The sequence below is a fragment of the Lichenostomus cassidix genome, chromosome Z (genome assembly GCF_008360975.1).
Source record: "Lichenostomus cassidix isolate B80296 chromosome Z, HeHo_3.0, whole genome shotgun sequence".
Taxonomy (NCBI): domain Eukaryota; kingdom Metazoa; phylum Chordata; class Aves; order Passeriformes; family Meliphagidae; genus Lichenostomus; species Lichenostomus cassidix.
This window is the reverse complement of record NC_139511.1, coordinates 73503253-73530221: the sequence shown is the minus strand read 5'-3', so window position 1 is coordinate 73530221 and position 26969 is coordinate 73503253. Positions and strand designations below refer to the sequence as shown.

Here is a 26969-nt window from a genome sequence, read left to right as displayed (position 1 = left end):
GTCGGCGCATCCCCCGCCGGAGGCGGCGGGACCCGCGGCCCCGGCGCGGAGACTGGCGCATGCCACAGCCCGCCTCGGCTCCGCTGCCCCCCGCCGCTGCCCCCCGCTGCCGCCGCATCCCGCCTGCCGGCCCCTTCATGCTCGGCGGACGACATGCCCGTTTTGTAGCCGGGGGCCCCTCCTCTCGTCCCGCATGTTCAGGACCAAACGCTCGGTGCTCGTCCGGCGGCTCTGGCGGAGCCGCGCGCCCGGCGGCGAGGAGGAGGAGGAGGCGGCGGCGAGCGAGCCCGGCGCGGCGGCGGCGGTGGCCGAGCCCCGGGCGCACTTGGGCGGGGGGCGCGGGTGCTGCCCGGGCAAGGCGGGCCGCGGCGGGCGGGCGGCGGCGGGCGCGGAGGCGGAACTGAAGGCGCTGACCCACGCCGTGCTGAAGCGGCTGAAGGAGCGGCAGCTGGAGTGCCTGCTGCACGCCGTGGAGTCCCGCGGCGGGGCGCGGACCCCCTGCCTGCTGCTGCCCGCCAAGGCCGACTCGCGGCTGGGACAGCACTGGTACCCGCTGCCCGTGCTGTTCTGCAAGGTGTTCCGCTGGCCCGACCTCCGCCACTGCTCCGAATTGAAGCGGTTATGTTGCTGTGAATCCTACGGCAAGGCTCACTCCGAGCTCGTCTGCTGCAACCCGCACCACCTCAGCCGGCTCTGCGAGCTAGGTACGGCGGCGGGGATGGAGGGGTGCGGGAATTCAGGGGACGCGGGGATGGAGGGGACGGACGGGGTTCAGGGGTGCGGGGCTTAGATGTGTGCAGGGGCTGCAGGGAGTACAAGAGATGGAGGCAATAGGGGTGCAGGGGCTAGAGGGGGTCCAGGGGCTAGAGATATGCAGGGCTTGGAGGGGATGCATGTACGGAGGGCACCCAGGGGTACGTGGATGCAGCCCCACTCACCTCCCAGCCCGCAAAACTTTTCTTCCCTTCTGGAGAAGGAAAAAACCAAAACAAAACCAACCCACAACAAGCCACGCAACCCAGAACATGCACGGAACCTTTCCACTGCCGTGGTTTCTGTACTTTTTTTAGTATTTAGGGGAGGGGGCGACCCCCCCACCTGCGGGACCCCCTCCCGCCCCGGCGCTGCCTCCCCGCCGTCCCGCGCGGTGCCGGGGGATTAAGGGCCGGGCAGCCCCGGCGCTGCCGCGGCTCCGCCGAGCCAAGGAGGCCCCGATCAGACAGCCCGAGCGGCAGATAGCAGGGAGACTGGCGCCAGACGGCCCCTTTTGTTTATCTGACAGCTAAATATCAAGGCAATCACCGCCTCGCTGCCCTGCCTCCAACCCCCAGAGCTAAGACAAACAGTTTTGCTAAAAGAATGCCACTGTTATCATAAGTTCCTATCTTTTTTCTTTTTTTTTTTTTTTCTTTCTCATGGCTCTGCCTTTATTTTCTCCGTACTTCTCTAATTCCAGAGTCTCCCCCTCCACCCTACTCCAGATATCCAATGGATTTTCTCAAACCAACTGGTAAGTGGACTTTTTTCAATGCAGGGTAAGAGATAAAAAATGGGGAAACAGCTTCTTTATCAGGGAAAACAGTCCCCTGCCTTTGTCATGCAATTTGCTTTTGGGTTGCTTGGGTGCTTCTGTTCCTCCTGCTACCCTTGTAAGAATTACCATATAATTTATCTAAGCCACCCTGTGCACAAAGTCGGATTTTAAAACTGGCAGGAAACTTCAGAAGGGATTGCAGTGCAGTGCAGGCCTGTGCTGCTTGAGTCAGCCAGGAAAACCATAGGCTCCAGTTGGAAATGGCAGTGCTCCCGCAGCCCTGGGTGAATTTTTAGGGATTTAGGTTGGGATCCAGCACAGCATCTCCCTGATGCCTGGGATTCCCAACGAACCTTGACAGATGGACTTGTTAGAAGTCTCTCTGAGTTTTATAGGAACCTTATCCTGCCTCATCAGGCTGGGGGAAAAGAGGTTGAAAAGTTATTTTTATGTTACTTTTTTTAGATTTAAATTTCTTAGCATCACTATGCATGCCTGTTGCTTGTAATTGAATGTCAGGGTGCCAGGGGAGAAGCCCATTTGAGGCTGGCACCAGCTCTTTTGCGGTTGTCTGCATAAACTCTTGGTTGGCAGCGAGCTCGCCGGGTGTGAGATAAATGAGGCTGGGAGAAGGAGGAGAGGTGGGGGGAATCGGAAACGGGGGGAGCTCGGGAGGAGTAGCTCCTGGCTTCCTGAGGATTAGTGGCTCTGGAGTGCTGGCTGGAGCACGGTGGTCTCTGTGGTTGTGTCCCGCGGTCGTGGCAGACAGGGGAGGCACGGCGCTGCAGGGAGGCAGAGGTAGATATGTATTCCTGAAGACCAATATCGGGTTGTTTGGTTGGGTTTTTTTGGCCAAAGGAACAGTGTCTGTAAAATTACCTCTCTTCAGTGTCACAGGGCAAAAAGAACCCCCAGCCCTGAGGCTGCTCTGGTGCTGTGGTGGGGTCTCATCCTGCCTACTGCTTCCTCAGAGGCTGGAGTGTTGTTTTCCCTTCTCTGAACTTTTTGGGAACATTAATAAGTTTTTTTTGCCTTGCGGAAATAAACAAAGCTGTTTAACAAACAGTTGGGTTGCAAAGTGTGAGCTATCTTGCCTTGGTGTAAAAGAAACAGGAGATAAGGGTTCATGAATGAAAGAGGGACATTGAGAGCAGGTTCAGCATCCTGAGCATGTGCTGGGATGCAGAAGGGTTGTTCTGTAATAGACTCTAGGGGTCTGCTGGGTCATGAAGTTTTGTGGGTTTCACATAATTTTGCCTGCATCCCTGCAGTGCTCCCTCAAAAGTTCCTATTTTTGCCTTTGCGGCTTTTCTTTCCAGGCATTGATGATGATGGCATGGGATGCAAAGGGGTTCAGAGCTGTGGGAGAGAAGGGTTAAAGCTTGGTTTTGGTTTCCTATAAAGATGTTAGGATAAATCTATTAGCAAGATTTAAACATCCAGTCTGCCTCTGTCAGGATCTCATTTTCAGTTAGCCGAATGATATATTTATTCATTAGCAAGTGTTGACATAAGGTAGCAAAATGTGTGTAAACAGAAAAGCCGCAGAACATGAATGTGCCATTTCGAAAGGAAAAGTTATTCCTATCGGCCAATAGGAAGTTATTAACGCTGCCCATCGGAAGCACAGAAACAACTGGGTTACTCACCAAAAAGTCCTCCTTTTTTTTCCTTTTTGAAAGAAAAATCCACTTGGCAGCTGAGCTCTGGCTAGCGGGGCTGTGACAGGCACCGGTGGAGCCTGGAAGTCTGTGGTGGCAGGTGGGTTTTGCAAGCTCAGGGTTTCTCAGCACTTCCTCTGCAGAGGGGACTGAGGGTTTCCCGTCCCAGCCTTGGTGACATCTCCTGTGGCAGTTTCCCAGATGTGTGTTGAGAGCTATGGGAAGGTGTGAAGATTTTCTTACCTGGCTGATGCACATCAGTCGTCTTCTCACCTGGGAGCTTTGGAGGGGACAGTCCCTATGCTTAGACTCTGCCAGTGGAGCTGGAAACGTGCAGGAAACTTGTGTTTTCCCATCAAGCATATTGGTGATAAAAGTTTTTAAGTGTTTAGTGCTATGTCTTGTAAGTGCTTCATATGGACAGAAAGGCAGGTAATAAACCTGGACTGGTGTGGTCTCTGGCAGAGGTCACCAGGTGATAGAATCAAAAAGTGGTTTGTATTGGAAGGGACCCTAAAGGTGTTCTAGTCCAACCCTCCTGCAATGAGCAGGAACATCTTCAACTAGACCAGGTTGCTCTGAGTCCCATCAGCCTGACCCTGAGTGTTTCTGGTGAGAGGGATATATCACCTCTGGGCAGCCTGTGCCAGTGCCTCACCATCCTCATCATTAACAATTTCTCCCCTCAATCTCATCTAAATCTCTCTTTTAGTTTAAAGTCCTTGCCATGGGGATTAAATGTTTTTTTCTGGAGGTGGTGGAGGTTAAGGCAGGCTGGAGGAAAGCAGGGATGGACAGGGAGCTGGGAATCTGCTGCAGGCAGTGAAATGCCATGTAAGGCTGTGTGTTGGATAGATTTGGTATTTGTGTGCTTGTCTTACAACAGAAAGATTTGCCCTTGATGGCTGAGTTACCTGAGGGGAGGCTGTGGGTCAGGCTGGCTTGCTCAGTCATAGAATCCCAGAGCAGTTTGGGTTGGAATGACCTTAAAGCTCATCTCATTCCCTGCCTTGTGCCCCTTCCACTATCCCAGGCTGCTCCAAGCCCCATCCAACCTGCACTTCGACACTTCCAGGGATGGGGAGGACTTTCCTCAAGGAGAGGACATTCCCTTTTCCTCAGGTGGGATGTTGGCAGGAATGGATGTGGTGTGGGCGCCCAGCATTCCTGATGTCCCTGCTGGAGCTGCCACTTGCAGCTGTGCTGAAAATGAGGTGGATGGTAGAGCCCTCCAATAGTTCAGGCAGATTTTTGGCTCAGCTTCAGGTGGGACAAGGGGCTGCAAGTGGCTCCATTGTGCTCCTGCATGACTGGTCTTGGTGGTGCTGGAGTATGAGAGTGCAGGAGACTCACTGAGGTGTTGCTTCAGGGCCAAATGCCCTCCTGTGGCATCAACTTTCAGGGGAGCTGGAGGTCTGGCAGCTTCCAGGAGCTATTTGACACCTTGCAAGGTTGGGCTGGTGGCCACAGGGAATAATTGTGTGTCTCCGCAATGGTTTGATGCTGTGGGGAGGCAGCCTTGGGAGGAGATTGATGTGCACCAGGCTTGGACAAATGTCTAATCCTGCGACCTCTTTGGTGCTGAAGGTAAAATGAGCCCCAGTGCCTGCTACTAACGAGAGCCCTGGGCAGCTCTGTGCATGGTCAGAATAGTGTAAGGCTGAGTCCAGCCACACCCGGGGCAGAGACCCCCTGAGGGCTCTGCCTTGGGGCTCATCCCACACCTGTCTGCCAGGGTTGGTCTAGAGTTGAGCTGCACCAGCTCTGCATTTTGTGAAGGGACTTCAGGGGGTGATGCATGGGTGGGGGGAACTGTCTGTTGGGTGATGTGACACAGGAAAGGAGCTGAGGAAGGAGTTGTGGAAGCACATCCCGCCATTGCTAGGGTTGTACATTTGAAGTTTGGATAGGATTCTGTCCTGCCTGATGTGGTAACAGAGAACCTGGTCACGTAAGATCCCTACAGCAAGACAACATGGAAAGGACCAATTATGTCCCTAACCCGCAGGAACTCCTCAGGGAGCTGTAGCTGCAGGCACAGGGAGCCCAGGGCAGGGCACAGTGGTCCAGGCTGTTTTCAGAAAGCATCTGTAGCTCAAGCAGTTGAAGTGATTACAAGGGAAAGGTGGGGGAATCTTCTGTCTGGACTAGAAGGGGTTAAAAAAAGTAAAAACCCTATTTCTTTAAAGCATAGAAAGCACGACAAGGCATTTAGAGAGCATATCATATACAGTATTTCACAAGTAAGTCTATTTCCTGTCTCCTCTATTGTTTTCAGTTTGATTAAGTATATCCTGTTAAACTGTATATTCCTGTTAGGGCTTTTACTTTACTCTGATAAAATGAGGTTATGCAGACAGGAATTTCTTATTCACTGGTATTTCAGGGGTGGGATCTGGAAGAATTGCTTTATCAGTAGGGAGAAAATCATCTTGTCTGTCCTGGTGGTGGGCTTTGCTTTGAGATACAGGTGTGAGTGAAATAATGTCATAGGGAGCACAAATTTGGTGAAACCCAAAGACCCTGAGGACCAGAAGGTTGTATGAACTTCACAGGTTTTCTCAGGCTTGTCCTGTAACTTACGGTCCCACGTGGTAGTGACCAAAAAGCTGAAGTTGGTCTGTAGGACCAGAGGATCAGTGTTGTCTTCTGACTGTTGTCACCTGGAGGAGCTGGCTTAGGATAGAACGGTCCAAACCTTGAGCTCCAGCACCTCCATGCAGAGGGAGAAACCTCTAGTGGAGCAGCCAGTCTTACCCTGCCCTTCGCTGGTGCACAGAGGGGAAGGTCCAGTTGCCCAGGAGGTGGCAATAAGATCTGCCAGCAGCTGGTGGTGACAAAAATTGAGCGGGGGATCACAAACTGAGCCAGTTTGCTGCAAAAGGGCAACAATGAGACGTTTCCCTTTCAGTTCCCATTTCGGTGAGTTACAGGTGTTGACTAAATCGGGTGTATAAAGCCACGATTTAAGCATTTTTGGAAGCTCGCTTACATCAGAACGGCGACAACCTTGATCTCCTTAGCCAGTGACTTGTCCGGAGAGGTGGCAGCCAGCCTGTAATTTCTGCCGGTCTATAATCAGCGCTGGCTGGCGATGAAGCGCAGCCTTGACTGAGACAACGAGTTAGGGTGGATGCTTCTTGATGAACTACCGTCTCTGCACGGACAATTAGTAATCGCTTCCTGCTAAGCCCTTTGGAATGTGTGTTCTGCTTGGGGCGATGCTGGGAGCCTGCGAAGAACCACCTATATACTGACTTTTTTTTTTTCTTTTTCCTTTTCCTCTGCTCCAGCAGATTGTCCAGACTCTGTGCCTTCCTCCACTGAAACAGGGGGAACTAATTGTCTAGCCCCCGGGGGGCCCTCAGGTAAGCCATCTCTTGTTGCCCTTGGTTTTGGCTGTGGGTGGGTCGCGTTGGCTGAAGGTCCTGGCAAAAAGGCAAAGTTTGGTTTTGGTTTCTGGGGAGTTTTGGGAATGCATATCACTGAGAAAAGTGTGCTTGGAGGGGGAGTTGGGTTTCATTTCAGTAGCAGCTGGGGTACCTCTCGTGCAGAGGATGTGTTGAAATCCCAGACAAGGTTCTCCATCCCCAAACGCCTGTACTTCCTTTGGATTCCGGCCTTATGCTCCATTCATTTTTGGGCTGAGGCAGCAGGACTGAGGCAGGGGAAGGCTAAGCAATGTTGGTTGAACATTCATTCAAATGTGCGGATTTATGGGAGCAGGTGCAGTTGTACCTTAAAGAAGGATTTGGTGCCAAGGTCTCCTTGAGTTGGTGGTGGGAACATCTCTTGTGTCTGGCATGAGAACCCTGCTCAGATTTTGTTCCTGATAAGGTCTAATGCGTCTAATGCACAAGGCTCATGGTGCCCAGGGAGAAAAGGTGGCCTGTTTTTTTGCAGAGGATGTTGCAGAGGGAGTTGATAATCCTTATGTGTCCCTTCCAACCTGAGAATATTCTATGATTTTCTTTGTTTTCCTGTTTGCCATCTCCTTCAGTCTCTAGTTGCTGTTACAGGATGGAGGCTTGGACGGTGGTTTCTCCACCCCTCTTGGGGCTTGCTTAGAGGCATATAGAGTGGTTTGGGTTGGAAAGGACCTTTGAAGGTCATCTAGTGCAACTCCCAACCCCATTTCCAAGGTATGATGTCTCCAGCACCTCATGTCCCACCCCGGACTGGCCACCTCAGTGTCTCTACCAGGATTAAAGTGTCTGAAACCATGTACCTGCAGGTACTGGCTGATGTTTGAAGGTGCTTGCCTTTGTGGGGATGTCTCCTTGATTTATGATTTATTCATCAGCCTGAAACTGGAATTCAGAATTAGGTCAGCGGCGGCTGCATGCATCTGCCCCTGCCTCTCTCCAGGAATTGCGTTTGGTGTGGATGTGATGTCTTTAAGTGAGCCTTGTTTGTTTTTCTTTGGGTGTAATATATACCCTGGCTGTTATTTGAGAGGGGAGCATATTGTTTGTTCAAAGGCCCTAATGAGAATTAATCAAACGAAAAGGGAGAGGGAACAGGGAAACTTGTTGCTGTTTGGGGCTTTTTTTTAAGGCAGAAGGCTTTGGGGTTTTTTTTTGGTTTTTGCTATTGGAGCCTGGTAGCTTCAGGGAGAGAGACTGTGGAAAGGAAAAGACAAGAAGCAAAACAACACAATAAGGATGTTGTTAGATCTTCTTTTTTTTCTTTTTTTCCTTTTTCCTCCTGAAATACACCCGTTGTAGAGGGGAGGAGAGAGTTCAGTTCCACAGGATACCACATGAAATAAGCAGAGGAAGTACTCGCTTTTAAAAGGGGGCTTTCTGTAAGGTTCAGCCTATTGATAACATCTCGTCTGGCAGCTCTGCTCCCGAAGGGAAGGCGGGAGGTGGGGGCTTGGGCTGCAGGAAATAACATGGCTCGTTCCTGGTGCCTCCCAAAGGGCCACGGGAAGGGGACCCCTAGCTCTTTAATTGAGCTTCTTCCCCAAATGAGAGCACATTTCCACCTGAAAATACTTTTTAAACTAACTTTATTCTATTGTTATTTTTTCACTGGATTGGATTTTTTTTTTTTTGCCTCCCTTATCAAAGGTCTCCCCCCTCCCCAAGCCTGGAAACAGAACCTTTTACGATCATTAACCACTCTTTTTTCCTCCCCAAATGTAATTGTAGCCATTTAGTTTAATGAGGAGCTGATAGGAGAGTTGACTCTTGAAGGGATATGGTTAGCTACCCAAGCCCTGAAACAAAGCCGAGTGCCTCCACATGAAAGAGCATTTGTTTTGAATTTGCTCTGATTTACTGGCATCTCCCTTCCGCGCGCAGAAGTGCAGCGCTGAAAATTCCCAACTGGAGAGACCCAGTCAAGAAAGGAAAATAAACGCACTTTGCAGCACTCCTCCAAAGCTCACTTACTCCTCCTTTCTTTTCCTACCCCCTCCTGCATACTTTTGTTAGCAGAAGAGTGTGTTTGAAGAGGGTTTTAGTGAGTTATTGGCAGGGTACATGGCCAGTGCTTTGGCTTGGTCTTATCTGTGTTTGGGCAGATGGGGATGGGTGATGCTGGGTGGAGAACCCAACATCCCTCATCCCCTCCAGACCTGTACGTGTTGGATTTGTGGCTTCTAGATGAAAGGATGGCTTAAGAAAAGGGGAAAAAAAGTAATTATTTTGGTGATTTGGAAACTGGAGTGGGTGTGTGAGGAAAAAGACATCCCAGGTGGATGGTGGTGGTGATGGGTTCCTGCAGCACTGCAGCCTTTGGTCATCGGTGATGCTGGTGGATACTGGTATAGTCACAGGGTCAGTAGACCTGCTCTGATGTCTCAAAGAGCAGGATTTGGCAAGGAAGGTCACTCTCAGCGCTGAGAATCTGGGAATGGGGCCAGCCTGGGGTTCACAGCAGCTCCGGCAGGGGAGTGCATGGAGGGGTTGAGAGGATGGTGGCATGGGGAGCACTGAAGGGGCTCAAAGCTTGCGCCCTTGCAGCTCCTCCCTGAAGAGCCTTTGATGGGGAGGAGTGTCAGATCAGCCACTGCTGGGGCCTGTCTCTTGCTGGGGACTGCAGGCAGTTGTGCTGATGGATACCAGAGGCTCTGGAGGATGTGTGGCAGGGGAAGCAGCACAGCCTGCGGGATGTACGGGGAGTGTTTCCCCCTTACGATAACTAATCTGAGCTGCTCTTGCCCTCCCTCCTTCTTTCTGTTCTCCTTCCTGACCCAGGAATGCAGTACTGAGTAATCCTTCACACTGTGCTGGTGTCCTCTTCTCTGCCATCCAATTCTCTGGCTGATGTACTCCTTGCTTCCCCCAAGTCACTGGCTCTCACTTCTGTGTTCTTGCCTTTATTTATTTTCTTATATCATCTTTATTTTTATCGGTGGTCAGCCTGTGGGTAGGTCAGGACTCCTCACTCACGTTTTCTCCCACTAACATGGTTGTGCTCAGGTATTACTAGCTAGATCCTTTCTGTCCTCAGTGTGGTTAAAGAGCAAAAATATCCCATTGGAGATAAAAATAATTCCCGTAAATAGGAGACAGAGGGTGGTTTTCCTGTATTTTGAGCTGACTTGTTCTCAGCAGATGTGTTTGGTTATGACTTCTTTCAAACAATCAGAGCCACACTTGGAAGAGCCTGGAGGTGGCTGGCCCATGGTCTGGTGGCATCAGATTGGTGGTAGCCAAATTCCTGTATGACCCATGGAGAAGTTCTGCTCCAAGGGTAGAAGTGAGCTGGTGGTGTGTGGTGGTGGTACTGCTGCTGTGTCTCCATAGAATGTGATCCACCAGCCCTGGACATCTCTGTCCTGACCTGTGTGTGGCGTGGGGAAGGTTGTTGTGTCCATGGCAGGTGAGGAGGTGGCTCTCCAGCAGGACAGGTGAATAGTGCTGGATCTGCTGGCAGAGCAAAGCTCTCCAGGAGCCCAGAGGTTGTCATCAGAAAGGAAAGGAAGTTGAGCTGGCTTGTGTCCTCGCCACATCCACTGCTTTTTTTATAGAGGTTGTTCCTAAAATACCAAACCTGAGAGTTTATCCAGATTTTGGCCCAGTCCTGTTGATTTGCCCAAACTCTGGAAGCACCTCATGGTCTCCAAGAGCAAGTGGATGTTGAGTGATGATGCTTGGTGGGTGCTCTATCAAAGTTCTGCAAGCCTTGAGGCTGGGAAAACCACAAGGCTCTTCTGCAGCAGGCACAGACTCAGTTTGTCCCTCCCAGCTCCACACCAAAAACATGGGAAAAGGACTTCCCCAGGCTGGAAGAGCATTAGCATCATTCCCTGCTCTGGCTCTCTGTGCTGTGGGACCTTGTCTGGTTTAAGGGACCTCTTGGCTGATTGACATTTCATTCCAAAATTGCGGACAGGCCGGGAATGTTTCACTATGCCTCTGATCCCTGCTGGTATCTGCTCGATGGGGAAGAAGCACCTTGTCCAAATCCAGAGATATTTGCCCCGCAAAGCGGCTCCCCTTCTCTCTCCCCCCACCCATGTAAACAGGATCCTGTGCTGTTTCTCCGCCAGAGTCCTGCCTGTGTTTTCCCGTTCCCCCTACTTCCACCTCCCTCCCCTGTGGAGTTTATAACCTCCTGTGAAATGCCTTTATTTACAAATTGGCATCCTATTATAATCTGAAATTGAGACATCTTCCTGTGGAACTGGGATTGTATATTTGTCCCAGGGATAAACAATTGCTTGGGAATTTTTTTTTTCTTTAAGTCACTTATTTTTGGTTTATTTTTGAGCTTACGTCGTTTTAATATTTTTTTAATTCTCTGTGAGCATCGCAGGGTGTTGCACCCTTTCCTCCCCAGCCTCGCTGGGAGACATGACCCCCTTGCTCCTTGCTTCCCTAAAAGCCACGGTCCCGTCCTGGAAAGGACAAGGTTATCAGGGGTTAACGCCAGGATGACAGCACTGGAGCCTCTGGAGCAGAGCAGGCTGCCTGCCAGACTAGGAGCCTCCCGGCTTGCCTCGCACATCATCTGACCGTGGCCGACTGGGAGGAGGGAGCTGGTGCTTGGCACCGACCCCGGGCTCTTGGCTTGGCCACCCGCTCCGGTTCCTTCAAGCCCCGTGAGGGCTTTTTTTTGTTTTTTTTAAGGGGGTTCTCACCCTGTGGGGACCCCCCTGGGACACAGCTGGGATCCTCCTCCCAGCCCCGGGCGTTTAGCCGATTAAAATCCTTCCAAAGCAAATAGAATCCATTTAATAATTACTTTTAAGTGCTCTAGAGCCTCTTGAGCCTTTCCTAGATACTCCTCTACAATGTGTTTTAAAAAAGGAATGATAGCAGAGGTGCTGCCCCCATTAGATACGGTTTCAATCCATACTTGTACAGCTTCATTAAACCCATTTTTCCAGACGCCAGTAGATTTTCCCAGCCAAAAGGTGCCTTTGGAGCAGCTGATGATAAAATGCAGAGATCTCAGAACCAGCAGGTCCATCATAGTGGGGATGATGGTGGGAGCAATGTTGGGGGACCATGATGGGGACTATCTGTGTTTTAAACCCACAGCCTGGCACTTTTTAGGGAAGAATGAGGCTAGAAAGGTGAATTTTGGAGTTTGGGTGTCAGTTCAAACCGCACTGTGCTCGCGGTAGCTGTCCCAGTGAGCACCGGCAACTTGATCACTGGGGACATTTAAAACTCGATGGGACAAAAACACTCGTAGAGGAGCAGCCCCGGGCTGGCAGGGATGCAGGCTGCATCGTTTCCATCCCCACTGTCTGCCAGTGGGTATCGCTTACACTAAAGGAACCAGTAACACTAGCCACATGCATTTCCCTGCCACGGGCATGGGGGGATGCCTGTTTCCAGCCACGGTGGCCAACACCGTAAACCTCCCTGCTGGCTTATAGCAGGGGGCAGCCCGTTTGAGGGTGCCCAGGAGAACACGGTGTGCAGGGACCCTGTCCCCAGCGCCAGCTGTGCCCCAGCAGGGTGACAGGCTGGGCAGTGGTGGGTGGGTGCCAAGCCCCACTGCCGTCCCCCGCCGGCGTGAATGACCCACGCCGCAGCCTGGCCGCCTGCCTACTGTCACAAAGGAGCTTCCTTCCCAGTTTATTTTCAGCTCTGGGATATTATTAACCGCTGAGGCACAGTCTCTGTTCTAGCCACCCTCGCTTTTTGCCTAAATCGCTTTGTTTTCTCCCGCCGTCGGCGTGGCTGCGGTGCCGCCGGGGTACCGAGTGCGTCACGCTGCTGTTGAGGAACAGAGGGCACGGAGGAGCTGATCCTGCACGGGGCTGAGGGCGGGCAAGGGAAGGAGCTCAGCGCCTCACAGGATTTCCGCCTGCTGTCTTTGGATTAGCCCCTGGGTTTTCTTTCCTTTTCTTTCTCTCTCTTGGGGTTTTTTTTTTTTTCCCCTATTCTTCAACTTCTTTTAATAAAAGCAGCATCTTGCATGTTGCTGTCTGACTATTTCTCCACAAGTTTCCTTACTTTATTTTCTCTTCTTTTGTATTTTTTTGCTTTTTTCCTTCTATTTTCCTTTTCTGTTTTTCCCTTCTCCTTCTTTTTCTCCTTCTCCTTCTTATACTCCTTCTTATCTATTTTTCTTCTTTCCTCCTTCTTTTTCTCTTTCTACTTGTTTTCTTTCGTCTTCCTGTTTTCCATCTCCTTGTTTTCCTCCTTCTTTTATTTTCCTTCTTAATGCAAGAAAAGAGCTTTTCTGGGCAAGCATTGCAGGGATTTTCCATCCCCATCCAGGGGAGGGTGGGGGCTTGGATCCCCTGTGCACAGACCTGCTGCCACCCTTGGGGGGGTCTTTGCCCATGGGCTCAAGTCATTGGTTCCAAAAAGCTTTTTCCAGGGTGTTCTGTGCTGCTGGGGATGTGATGTGTTTGCTGACAGACAGCCCTTTTCTCTCCTTTCTTTTTTATTTTCTTTTTTATTTTTCAGCTCTGTTTTTCCCCTCCCCTCTTTTGGGTTACCATTTAAATGCATGATGATAACTTTCACCCTGTTAATTAACAGGAAACATTGGGACAAGACAGGAAATTACATCAGTCTTTTATGAGGAAAGAGCCAAGAAAAAAAAATGCAAGAAAACATTAGTGAAAGGAAAGAAAGTGCCAGGGGAGGGAAAAGAAAGAAAAGGAGAAAAAAGGAGGAAAAAACCACCATCTCATGGGCCCTGCTTTTCTGAGGGAGGCTGCTCCAGTACTTGATTTTATTTTTATTATGTTGAAAAATATTTGACTAGCAGGGTCACCTTTGCTTGAGCGCGACGGTCCAGCTTCCCGAGGAATTTTTTTTTTTTTTATTTTCATGCTTTTTCTCAGCTTCCTTCCCCAAACTGTGAGGCCTAGGAAGCTCTTGGCCGGGAGACTAATTTTGGTTTGGCTGCTCAGCCCTTCAAATTGGTCCCCACCCAGTGTCATTATCTTGGTTTTAACTTGCAAGGGGAAAAAAAAAAAACCACCCTGTAAGAGCTGGCTCAGCCCTTCTCTACCCTTTTAACCTCGCTACATAAAAAACCTACTGGCTTCAGCCTCCCTCTTGGGCTGTGCTGGCAGTGCTGAAGCACCGTGGGCTGGTTGCAGGAGGTCCTGGTGATGCTCTTGGTGATGCTTCTCAGTGTGTGATGACCTTTTCCTGGCTCTGTGGTCCTTCCTCATCCTCCTTCAGGGGTGAAGTGGGATCCCTGTTGGGGTGCTGGGGTTTGTCAAGCCAGCTTTGGGGTGAAGTCCTGGCTCCTGTGGCTTTCCTGGCTTTACCTTGAGCATGTGGGAAGGCTAATTTTGCCGTTAAAGGAATAATTCAGAAATGCTGGGGCTCTTAACTCTAGTTGTAAATATGTACTTTATAGATGAATATAGTAAGTGAGACTGTAGATGGTTAAATAGTGAGTAGAATCTATTCAAACTCTATGTATGGAGATGATTTATTCAGTATATTATACATATAATTGTATAGGATATAGTCAATATATAGTGTATATATTCTATATATAAATAGGTTGAATATATTCGGTATGTTCATTGTATATTGAATATGTTCCATATTTGTACAGGATATAGTTGATATATAATGTATATATTCTACAGATATATAGGTTGAATATATTCAGTATATTCATTTTATATTGAATATGTCCAACACTTCTATGTAATTCTATATAATACTTGTATAGATTGAAGAGATTTTGTTCACAGAACCAGAACTGCATCAGTACAAGGTGGCTTTGTGGTGGAGAAACTCAGCATTTAGGAAGGTGGTGGAAATTCAGATATCTGTCACTTTTGCAAGTGGTGAAGTTGGCTGTGGATCCAGGGATTTTTGGTGATAGAAGGCTCTAGGTTAAATTTGTGGATGATAAAAATTGCCAGGTGTCACTGCTGAGGAAGATCCCCCGCCATGGTGGGTAGTGCAAAATAATACCGGAGGAGCTGAGTGTCTGTTTGCACACTGGTGTGCAAGGTGAGGTTTTGAGTAGAAAAGCAGGGAAAATGGCAAAATAGTCAAGAAACTAGACCTTGAGATGAGGTCCTGCTTGCCCACGCCAGGATGGCTGTCAGTGACCCCATGGCTGGGCTCAGGCAGCACCTTCCCAGGCAGAGTGAATGGAGTCAATAACTCCATAAAATCATTCTTCAAGCAGGAATCAAGTAACAGGAGTTTTATTTGGAAAAGGAGCTGGGAGCCTGAAGTTACATCACTGCATTTGAACTGATGAATTCATTTTCTTTGGAAGCCAGTCTGAGACTTTTTAGCTCACGATAAGGAACAAGCCCATAAATCATAGGCAGAGGCCTGTAGTTTTCCTGTTCTTTGTCACAGCCAAGCATGGAAAATGTATCCTGGGTGTCAAGAGCATCAAGCCTTGGCTCACCTGAGAGTTGCACTGCAGTTATTTTCTGGAGAAGCTGGTGTGGTGCTGGGCTTGCCAAGCCCCAGTTCCCCATGGCTTTATCCCTGCGTGAGGATGCTCCTGGGTGTTAGTGATGCCCAAATCCCTTGTGTTTCATCCCCATGGGAGGATGCTGCTGCATCTCAGTGATGCCCAGCTCTCCTGAGCTTTGTCCCCAGGGGAGGATGCTGCTGGGTGTTGGTGACACCTCAAATCCCTGGAGTTTTGTCCCCATGGGAGGATACTGCTGGGTGTTGGTGATGACACCCCAGTACAGGTCCACTCCTGGGACATGGCTCTGCTGTTGCCACCCTAAGTGGGGTGAGATGAGCCACAGGGAGCTTTTTGGTTTTCTGTTTAACCCGGGTGCTGCCGACCTGCCCCTTTTATAGCCTGGGGCAAACCTCTGCTGGCCTCTGTCTGCGAGAAGGGGGTGCCAGCTCCGCCGGAGCGCCAGGAGGGTTAATTACTTAATGAATATAATATTCTCTGTAATTGCTACGCGTTATTAATCCAGAGCAAAGTGAGAGGCGAGGGGAGGGGTGTGTGTGCATGGCCAGGCTTGTGAACTTCCCAACGCCATCCATCCTGTCTGTTCATCCCTTGATTGCCCCCTGCCCTGGCCGGGTGCTGTCCGTGTGTCCATTTGTCCATCCCTGAGCAGTGACCCTGCCCATACGCCAGCGTGCTCTGCCGCCTGCTCTTAGGAATAGGCGTGATTAGATTATGAAGGCAGACAGAAGTAATGATTAACTTTTTCAGTCTGCCTGCTGTCTCCAGTCTGGCGCTGGGTGTTTTTTTTTCCCCCTAAGTAGGCCCTGGCCCCGCGTCGACAGGGTATTAGGTTGTAAAGAAAGCCAGGAGGAATGAAGGCAAGGGAGGGAGGGGAAAAGGGAGGGAGGCAGCCTTTTCCATCGGATCCGGGACTGGAATTTATTGGCAGGAATGTAGTAAATGCTCCAAATGCCAGCCCAGCTAAACAGTTTTCATAATTGTTATGGAGCGGGGCACAACGAACGTGAAAAGGACTTTTGTTCCTACTCTGCTTTTTCCATGCGTTTACATCCCTGTGAGGGAGATGCTGCTCTGGGAAAAACTGCTGGGGAAAGTGGCTTTTTTGTTTTTTTGGTGTGGGGAGAAACATACATTTACTTCTGTTTTCAGGCTTTAGGGGAGAATTCTGGGTCAGTGTGCTGCAGGGAGTGGGTTTTTTTCAGTGCTGGAATGAGAACAGCAGTGATGCCGTGGGGTGTGTGTGTGTAATGCAGTGAGGGGGGAAAAATCCTAACACACATCTGTGTATTGGGTATCCATTTGGAAATCCTAGACTGCTCTACTTCAGCTTTAATTAAGGTCTTAACAAGGTTTTTAATGCATAAGCCACACAGCTCCATGTTGTCAGTGGGGAGCTGTGGCTTTCCTGGGGGCTGCATCCCTGCCCTCCCTAGGGCATCCCTGGGTTCTGGACAACCTTCCCTGCCTTGCAACAGTGAAGCTTTATTTTTTATTGTAAGATTTTTAAGGTCATCCTCTAACAATCCCAGATGGTCACCTGCATTGAAGGGGGCTGTGACCCCACGGCTGGCACGGCCCAGTGGCCTCTGGTGGCCTCAGCATCTGCAGCATGATTTACCCCAGAAAGGTGATGGGCAGGATGCTGCCACAGCAGCCTCCAGCACAGCCCGAGCCAAGGGAGACAGATTTTTGGCAAGCTCATCCTCACGTCTGATTTGCATCGCAGTAAGTCAGGAGCCCTTTGTGTGCTGGTTTCTCTTTCTCAGAAGGTTTCTGGCTGCGATCTGGGTTGGGTATGGGTGGGGAAGAGGTGTGTCCTGCTGAGGCTGGAGCATGGAGGTGGTTGCTGCTCTCTGGAGCTGGTAGCAGCCCTGAGTCACCTGGGGCTCCCAGGGCAGCAGCTCATGAGCTGGCTGTGCTTTCCAGACGAGGCTCTTGGCTGATTGGGTACAGAAGTGGGATTATTCTGGTTGCCCTCAAGGAAGGGGAGAAGGTTGGAGGCTGCACAGGGCAGTGGAGCACCTGCACCACCTCCTCGCCAGCACAGAACAGCAATGGGGACACACGCAGCAAAAATAGGATTTCTAGGGGTTTTCCACAGGGATCTGCGTGCCTTTGTGCCCCTTTGGATGTCCTGGGAGTCTTAAAAACCCCATGGATTTTGGCAGGGCCATTCTGGAAGGGTCTCACCTCTTGCAGCATCCCTTTGTCCCACCCAGCTCTTGAGTTGGAGCTTGGGGAAGGGATTCCCGTCCTACTGCTTTTTTGAAACAAGGGAAAAGTTTTCCCACACCTTTGAGGGGTGCAGAAGGAGAGGCAGATAAAGAAGGTTCTTTAAATTAAAACTTCAAAAATAATTAGGCTGACTGTATACTAAACAACAGCAAAGAGGCCCATTTACTGTAAATATTATGAATGGATTTGGCTGGCTTCTTCATCCCCACCCTTCCTCTAAGGCTTTTCTCTGAGCTGAGTCGAAATTCGGCCTTCAGACAGCACGGTACTCTATAATTTGCATGGCTGATGAGGCCTGAAGCCTGGTACGGAGGAAACTGGAGTCAGCTGGCTCCTCTAACCACTGGAGACAGGCAGACAGGCATTTTTGGTGTGTGCCTGCATATTTTCCCCCCCGCCCCACCGCCTTGTAGCTCCAGCCTTGCTTGGCTTTTAAAGAGAATGGTCACAAGAAAAGGGTTCTTCTCTGCTAGAGTAGTTTTTAGCCGTGGTAATTGATTAATCACCGTAATTAGACAGTAGCAGTGACTAATAGGATGTTTATGAATCAAATTTCTGGTTTGGTGGACTCCATGAACTTGGCAGTTTCACTTGGGCTCTTTCTTTGCTGTCCTGCAATGCAGGGGACATGGATCACCCTATATTTTTTAATGTATTTTTTAGTATTTTTGGATATCCCTCCTGGTCCAGCCGTGGCATCTGCCATAGTGGTGTTTGCTCTTCAGTCTCTGTAGGTCTGCAGCAACATGCTTGGAGGGCATCTTGCTTTCTCACTTTTACCTTCTTGCTGAATTAACCCTCGGAAAGGTCAGTTTGGGTTCCACATTGGGGGAAGGCTGACTCAGGGCACCACCACGCTGGGAGACTGATGGGGTGTCCTCAGGGGTGAATCATCCCTACCCACCATCTCACCTCATCAGGACCTCATTTTTGTCCTGATTCCCAAGGGGGTTTCCCAGCTGTGGTGCAGGAGATGGCAGTTTTTGGTTGGGTCTCCTGGGGACCAGGTAAAACCCTCCCAAACCTGCAGGTCACTGTTAACACAAACCTGAACCAAAGCCCTAGAAAAATGGGGAAACACGTGACTTCTTCCCCTGATGGCTTCTGCCATATTTTATCCTGCTTGACCTCATCAGGCTCAATCTTAGTAAACATCAGCAAATTGAAATCTAGCAGTGAAACTCAACATTTATTTTCGTGCAAGGTTGACTGATTTTGCAAGGAACAAGGAGCCATTTGAGTGATTGATTGGACAACTTGCTAATAAATTAAAAAAGTAATCTTAAGGCTCTTTAGTCTGCATGACTACCATATATGCTGAGTAATAAGAGCCGTCTAATTAGACATAGATAGAAATTTATGGTCTAGCCTGTCAATCCACGGATTAAGGGCTGCATAAGTACCTACTGACACGATGGGCTGTAATGGCTCCTAAAGAGATGTTATGGTCTATCATGTCAATAATCCACAGATTAAAGGCTCCCTAAGTAGGTGTTGACGTGACTGACTGTCTCAGCTCTTGGGGGCTCCTGTTCTGGGGAGCTGCAGAGACCCCATGGGACCCCAGGGCGGTGGCATCCCTGCGGTAGGTGAGGCTTTATTTTCTCTGCAAACAGCAAGGGCTTAAGCCAGGACCATCCTCAAAATTAGGCTTTCAGAAACCATCCCAGCCATCAAAAGCAGGGCCTTGTGGGGAAGCTGAAGCTGTCTAGCTCTTGTGTGCTGGGAGATGTGAAAGGTTTGGGGCAAACATTGCTATGGGTGGAGTCTCTAGGCTGCCCACAAACTTTGGTAAAGGCACAAAGCCCCTTTTTTGCAGCAGGGTATATCCTTTAATGTGGATTTATCCTTTAATTTGGGATTTTTTTCTTTTGCTTTTGCTAAGTGTACCTGGAAATCTGGCTTTTAAGGTATTTTTCTTTGTTTTGTTTTTGGTTTTTTGTTTATTTATTTGGTTGGTTTTTGTTTTGTTCTGTTCTTCCACCCTGTAAGTCACCTGAGAGACTAGAAAGGAAGTAGAATTTCCATTTTGGGGGCCCACTTTTCTTTGTTTTGATGAACACACCATGCTCTGTGTTCTCACCTTGATGTAATGCCTTTCACTTCCCAACTAAGGGTTCAGAGGGGTGTTTTTCCTGAGATCCTACAAAATCAGCACTTGGCAGTAACAGGATAGGCTTGACTGCGACTGGGGAAGTCCTGAGGACCGTCCAGAAGAGCATTTAAAGCCGCATGAAAGCCTCTAGGTTTTGTGTCTCCATCTGTTGGATCTCAAAGAGTAGGAGAAGATGAGGGTCACAGCTCTGTCCTGGACACACAAATGCCACTTAAGGTCAGCCAAGGGAGATTATCGGGCGCGAGACATGCTGAGCTTGGTCTCAGCCCTGGCCCCAGCCAGACACGTTGTGCTGACACCAGTCCAGACAATTTTTTTTTTTTTTTTAAGCACAAATGCCCTCGGTGTGTGCTGATGGATAAAAGGAGGAAGGACTGTAATATGTTCATCTGCTCCCTGGCAGTGCCCATGGGACTTGTTTTCCAGCAGAAAGCTCTGTTCTGGAAAGCCAGGCAGGGTTCTCTCCAGGTCTTTGGGGCCATCAGTAGCAGAAGGATGTGGAGGTGCTGGAGTGAATCCAGTGGAGCCACAGAGGTGCTGCCAGGGCTGGAGCAACTCTGCTCTGGAGCCAGGCTGGGAGAGCTGGGGGTGTTCAGCTGGACAAGAGAAGCTGCAGGGAGAGCTCAGAGCTCCTGCCAGGGCCTAAAGGGGCTCCAGGAGAGCTGCAGAGGGACTGGGGACAAGGCATGGAGGGACAGGACACAGGGAATGGCTTCCCATTGCCAGAGGACAGGGAGAGATGGGATCTTGGGAAGGAATTGCTGGCTGTGAGGGTGGTGAGGCCCTGGCACAAGTTTCCCAGAGAAGCTGTGGCTGTCCCTGGATCCCTGGCAGTGTCCAAGGCCAGGCTGGACAGAGCTTGTAGCAGCCTGGGATAGTGGAAGGTGTCCCTGCCCATGGCATGGGGTTGGACTGGATGAGCTTTAAAGGCCCCCACTCCTAACCCAAATCATTCTGTGATTCTATGAAAATGAGGAGACTTTTGTTAGCAGTTCAGGGTAAATGCTCCCATGGTGAGTGTTGTGTCAGGGGTGATGTTTGGTGGGAAATCCAAACCCAGGAATCACAGAGGAATGAGTGGAGAGGAGGGGCTGAGATGGTGAGAAGCTTAGGAAGAGCATGAGAATGTTCTCTTTGAAAAAATAAATATATATGTTTATTAGAATAATATATTAGAAGCATATATTAGAAAAAGTTCAGAACATGCATAGTTCGAAACACCTCTAATGTTGGATGGTTTAATGTACCTCTAATCCTGATATCCTTGATGAAAGATCCAATTATAGGCATTTAAAGTCTTCATCAGGAAGGCCATTTTATTCCCATTTTCAGCAGTGAGTTGTTGTCACAGATACTGGTGATAATTTTGACAGCTCTTGACATGGTCAGCTGGGAGCACTCCTGGTGGGGTAGATAGCTCAGTGTGTGCTAAACTTGCTCTTTTTTTTCAAGGTTGGTTGGCTACAGGAAAACCTTTAGCTAAAAAAAAACAGAACAAAACCAAAAGATCCCCAGCCTAGCTCCCCTCTACATTCATGAACCTGGCACTGGGACAAGGCTGAGATCTGAAGGACAACAGAGATCTAAAACAACCTCAGGACAGGAGCTGTGTTGTTTTAGTTCATTATTACTATTTTTTAAATTAAATTTTGCTAAAGTGCTTTGGTTCTCAGTGAATTAAAAAAAAAGAGAACTTTTTCTTCCCAAACTCCTAATAAAACTGCTGGAGCTTGGAAAGAAAAAATATGGATGACGTGCTTTCATCAACTTTAAACTCATCATGTGATGGAGAGAAAAGCCACACCAGAAATTTCCTGCCACTTCCAAATAATGGGAGATTTGAGTCCCTCCTGCCATTGGTTGTAAGAACCAAGTGTGGGATTTGATAAATTTGGGTGTTTCTGTGGTGTGCATCTCCCACTGTTGTCTCTTGACCTTTTTGGTTTCAGCAGCTGTCAGGTTTTTGGGGTTACTGCTTTGGTGTCCTCCAGGATTTCTGTATGGACAAAGTTTTTTCAGCAGCATCCCTGCCTGGAGCAGGATCCTACTGAGCCCGCAGACAGCATGTGCAATCCTGGTGTGGAGAAATCCTGACTGTGGTCTTTTATTGAGCCATTTCAGGCAGGACTTGATGTTTCTGAGGGTCGAGGCAAGTGGTGGGGAACCTCACAGCCTCTTGTGCTGATTGGTGTGTTGGGAGTTAGCTGGGATGATGCTTTTATGGAGGACAGTGGATGCATTGACAAAGTCAGTGCAGCCCCTCAGGAAATTCCAGAAAGGTGTAAAGATATGGAAAAAAAAAGAAAAAAATAGTTGTCCAGTGGGAATGAAATATTGTGTAATATGGTTGTGCTGGGGCATCACTGGTGATGAACTATCTGCACCAAAATTACAAAAAACGTTACCACAGGGGCTTTGGGGTATTGCCTTGATTTCTCCCCTCTGTGAGGAGCTGATGTGAGTGGCTGTTCTCTGCAGACCTGACAATGAGTGATCAATACAACTAATTCCCTAAATTCCTGAGGTCAAACTCACTTTATTTTCAGTTATTTCTATACTATTATTTTTTCACAATGAGCTTGCACAACGCACCGGGGGGAGCCTGCGGGAGCCTCAAGGCAGGCTGTAATGGAAACCATGGAAAATCCTAATAACCCAGTGATAGCAGCAAATGGAGGGATCCTTAATAACAAAATAACAGCGCGGATGTTTATAGCATTAAACATCATCATTGTTTGCTGGGATATGGGAGCGCTCCCAGTTTGCTGGGAGTTTTCCAGGCATTTAGAAAGGGATGTGTTTGCTCCGAGGAGGTCGTAAAAAACATGCTTTTAACTCAAAACAGAGATCCCAAAGGGTTTGCAGCAGTCTACGGGCTGTCGCGCACGGGGATGTGTTGGGGAGGATATGGCTGTGAATTTTCCTGGGATCTGGGTTTTTGTGTGAGTTCGCAGCAGGCAGAGATGGGAGCTGGAATTGTGGGTGCCTGCCATGACCCCAGGTTGCACAGGGTGAGCCCAGCGGGGTGTTTTTGAGCATAATACTTCTGTTTGCTTCATTTGCGCAGATCCGTGGTTATTGCTACCAAAAAAAGCCTTTTGGGGGGAAAAAAAAGTCTGTCACTGTAGGAAGCATCTCTTGAGTCACTTTTTCCTTCTCTCCTGCCACCTCCTCTCCTGCCTGAGTGATGCCACTGCCTTTTTTCCCACCCCTTTTCCTGGAGGATGCCAGAGCCAGGGAGGTGTGTGGGAGCAAGGGGGCTCTGCTGGGGTCCCAACAACTGCAAAAAGCATCTTTGGTGGTGGCTGGCCAGGAGACCTGAGCCTTTTTACCTGAGCTCAGCCCTTGTATTCTCATGGCTTTTTGACTAGACATGCAGTCAACAGCCGAAGCCCACAAACGGAAGAGGCTCTGGCACATTTATACTGTGTGCTGGCATCAGCTCCTTAAAAGAAAAACCAAACATCCCGGATTACCTAAGATTCGTCCTTGAGGTCTGGTCACCCCATGTCATTCAAAAACCTAGTGGGATTCATTCATGAACTTCCAGCCCTCCATAAAGGTCTGTTCATTCATCGCCAAGGCAGTTTTCTATTTTTTCTTTTTTTTTTTTTATTATTGGTAGGTGGTTTTTTTTTTCCCCTTAAATGCTCTGGCAATTAAATAGCTCTCTGTAAGCAGCAGCGAGCTTGTTGTTAGATGGACTTCATGGACTTCAGTAATGCAAGCACAAATACCAGGGGAAAAAGTCCTTTTTTCCCCCCTGCCATGTCCTGAAAGGGATGCTTTTATGTTTAAATAGGTAAAAACCTATAGGAATTTCATTAGGAGTCCAGTGGTGTCAAAACTCCCTCAACTGCTGTAAAACAAAATCCAAAAGTTTCTGAACATCATTGGCAGGCCAACAGGGGGGAGGGAGGTGGTGGGGTGGTCAACAGAGATCCATCCCTCTGTGGATCCAGGAGCATCTTTCCCCTGGGTCCAGAAGCATCCCTCCCAAATTACTCTGCTGCCCAGGCAGGTGGTGGAAGCTCCATCCTCAGGGTGTTTCTTGCCCCTCTGGATGCACCTTTGCATGGAGGGTGGGTACCCCACTGGGGTTAGTGGGGAGGTCACCCAAACTGCCCACCCTGTCCCTCCTCAGAACCACATTTCAGCAGGATATAAAGTTATAAATGAGGTTATCCACAACAAAGTCTTGTGGGGCACCAAAAAAGGGAGGTGGAATGACAAACTGGGGTGCACCTTTACAGTTGCTGTCCCAGGGACCACCCCAGTATGACCAGAAACCCAATCCCTGGTTTAACCTGGGAACGAGGGTCCCTATTTTGAGGCATACACAGTCAGGCCCATTTTTAGTAGCTGCCTCCAGCAACTGGAGAAATATTTTCCTCGCTGGCATAGAAATGAGGAAATTAAAAGTGTGTGGCTGGGCTTTTTTTTTTTTTTTTCTACTTTCTTTCTTTTTTTTTTTTTTTTTCTCTCTTAAAAGCACAGTGCAGGGCTTGAATGAGATGGGAAGAAAATGCCTGCACTGGGAAAATGGGTTTATTATTGGCAAAAAGTAGAGCAGGGCAAGCCAGCATGTTGCCCTGGGAAGGGGGAATTGGGAGGCTGCAGGAAGAGCTTTGGGTTGCTGTGTCACCCACCATCACAGCTCCAGTAGTTTCTCCCATAGTTCAGGGGATTATTTTGGTAGTGCTCACTAACTTGCATTCCCAGCTTGACTTTTTTTAATTTTTTTTTTTTTAAATACTATTATAGAGATGAATAGTTCCCAGGTCTTAACATGCCTCCTGAGGCTGGAAGGAATTACCCGCTGAGCAGCGCCAGGCTGCTCGGGATCCTCCGTCAGGAAAAGGGGCTTTCTCACATTTTTTCCCTCCTCCTGCCTTGCTTTTTCCTCCCACATCATACCCATGCCACATGGGGTAACTATGGGAAAGGGAGTGGAGAGAAGGGCTACAGGAATGAATTTCTACAATTTTTTGGAAGGTTTTAGGCCATTTCTGTTAACAAGTGTGAGATTTTTTTGTTCCCTCTGTCTCTTTAGGGTGACATCCGATGTCCCCACACTCCATCACCCAGGCCCTGCAGGCAGGGAGAAGCCCCATGAACCAGAGCAGTCAAGTTCTCATCTCCTCTGGTCCCATGGGGTGACTTTCAATGTGGTTTTCTTAGCAGCCCCTCATTGTTTTTCAGTGTCTGTGCATGGTAGATTGTTATTTATGGAAATTAATCCATCCTTTGGTGGGTGAAAATAAGGAGTCTTGGGGTGTTTGGTTGTGCAGGTGCTGCTGGCTGGAGCATCTCACCTCTCCTGTTGATGCTGGAGGTGGTGCTGGTTTGGGTGAGGGTGACTGTGCCACTGGGGCTGCTGGTGCATCTGGAGCCACTTCCAGAAGTGGACCTGGTGATTCAGGACCCAAAATCTAACTAGGACTAGGCACTGAACATAGGAGTGCCCAAAGCTGGCAGTGTTCTTTTGGATGCAGGGTGCACTGTGGACATTAATGTGTGCGTGGAGATGATCATGAAGACATGGGCAGACAAGGTCCTGCCAGTTCCACCTCGTTTTTGGTTTGTATTGATTCCCCTGATGCTAAACCTCTCCTTTTTTTTCTTCTTCCTGTTGTCTTGCAGATTCTCAAGTTCTTCAGGAGCCAGGGGATAGGTCACACTGGTGTGTGGTGGCATACTGGGAAGAGAAGACACGCGTGGGTCGGCTGTACTCTGTCCAAGAGCCCTCCCTGGATATCTTCTATGATCTACCTCAGGGGAATGGTTTCTGCCTCGGACAGCTCAACTCAGACAACAAAAGCCAACTGGTGCAGAAGGTGCGCAGCAAGATCGGCTACGGCATCCAGCTGACCAAGGAAGTGGACGGCGTGTGGGTGTACAACCGCAGCAGTTACCCCATCTTCATCAAGTCGGCCACACTGGACAACCCCGACTCCAGGACGTTGCTGGTTCACAAAGTGTTCCCAGGGTTTTCCATCAAGGCTTTTGACTACGAGAAGGCATACACCTTGCAGAGACCCAACGACCACGAGTTCACGCAGCAGCCATGGACCGGATTTACCGTGCAGATCAGCTTTGTGAAAGGCTGGGGCCAGTGCTACACCAGACAGTTCATCAGCAGTTGCCCCTGCTGGTTGGAGGTTATTTTCAACAACCGGTGACTCGGGACAGAGTTGAATTTCATGACATCTATACTACTTTGCTGCTATTACTTCCTTCTGAGTGCTTGCTTTTCATGCAGACTTATTGTTTTTTGTTTTGTTTCGTTTGTTCACCCTTCTTCGTTTTTGAGAAATAGCTTATAGAAGATATTTTGTTGTTGGTTTTGTTGTTGTTGTTGTTGTTGTTTTTGCCTTTGGGGTATTTTGATAAATATATCTATTTTTTAAAAGTGTGAATGACCAATAACTCTCACAAGGCGAGAGAAGGGTGCAGTGGGGATAGATCACATGCGATAATTACTTCACGCCTCTCGAAAGGATTATCTTATGGGGATCGATGGATTTGAAAGCCACTTGCTCTGTGTTACAGCTCCTTCTCTTGGACAACACAACGAGATGACTGTATTTTTGTGCGCACCACCTTCCCAGTGACGGTGACACCAAGACCCCTTCCCCAGCAGTGCTAACCCCGCGTTGCCGCCGAAGGATGGTGCAAAACCTTCCCAGACAGGTCTTTTACCAGCCCTTTCTGTTTCTCTTGTTGCTGGGTTCATGTCTTGTCACTGTGTTCATTGTTCCACTGCTTTTTCTGTGTTTTTTATGATTGTGATTGATATAAGGGGAGAAGACAACATTGGGGGATCTTTGGGCATATGGCCCGTGTTCAATAATTTGAGCTGAGAAGTGAGGTGACAGAATTCTAAGCCTAAAAAAAAAATAAATAAACCAAACCCAAAACTAAAGAAAAACAAGTGGGAAAAACAAGAGAAAAAGTGTTCACAATAGTTGGTGTGTTGTAACCTGCTTAGATCAGGTTATCCAGGTACCATCTTATCTGGAAATGCAGTTGTGCTTTCATTTCTTCTTGAATTCATACACAAGTATGATACTTTTACACTGTTCTTAGCTCAATGAGCATGTTTAGACCTTAACATAAGCTATTTTTCTAAATATAAAGGTTTAATTGAACAAGAGAGCATTCTTCTTGGAACTTTAGCATTGTAGTGCTTTGGAAAAACACCCACAAAAAAAGAAAGGACTCCTTAAAAAACCCTGAGATTTATTAAAGAAAAAAAATGTATTTTATGTTATATATAAATATATTATTACTTGTAAATATAAAGACGTTTTATAAGCATCATTATTTATGTATTGTGCAATGTGTATAAACGAGAAAAAAGTAAGAAAGATGCACTTTGCTTTAATATAAATGCAGATAACAAATGCCAAATTTAAAAAAAAAAAAGAGAACACAAGATTGGTGTTTTTCTATGGGTGTTATCATCCAGCTGAATGTTTCTTTTTCTAAAGGAGTCTATGTTCCATTAAAAAATAAAAATGTACACTTGATCCCAAACTGTGCCAAGTGGCTTTTTTTGTGGTATGGATGA

At 48.6% G+C, this 26969-nt stretch overlaps 1 protein-coding gene across 2 annotated transcripts; it reads left to right on the top strand.

The window, feature by feature from the left end:
- SMAD7 (SMAD family member 7) lies at positions 1-26935 on the top strand. 2 transcript variants are annotated; one of them, XM_085041786.1, is made up of 4 exons: positions 1-704; positions 1457-1510; positions 6492-6563; positions 25040-26935. In XM_085041786.1, the coding sequence occupies exons 1-4, from the start codon at positions 194-196 to the stop codon at positions 25576-25578; spliced, it is 1176 nt and encodes a 391-aa protein (XP_084897912.1). In that variant the 5' UTR covers positions 1-193; the 3' UTR covers positions 25579-26935. The 2 variants fall into 2 exon arrangements, with proteins under 2 accessions (XP_084897912.1, XP_084897911.1); XM_085041785.1 differs by having other exon boundaries at positions 6489-6563.
- Positions 26936-26969: the final 34 nt, after the last annotated feature.

Coding starts and splice junctions, on each gene's coding strand:
- SMAD7 (XM_085041785.1), top strand. CDS start 194: ATGTTCAGGACCAAACGCTCGGTGCTCGTCCGGCGGCTCTGGCGGAGC. Junction 1,511..6,488: donor GGATTTTCTCAAACCAACTG/GTAAGTGGACTT, acceptor CCTCTGCTCCAG/CAGATTGTCCAGACTCTGTG. Junction 6,564..25,039: donor AGCCCCCGGGGGGCCCTCAG/GTAAGCCATCTC, acceptor GTTGTCTTGCAG/ATTCTCAAGTTCTTCAGGAG.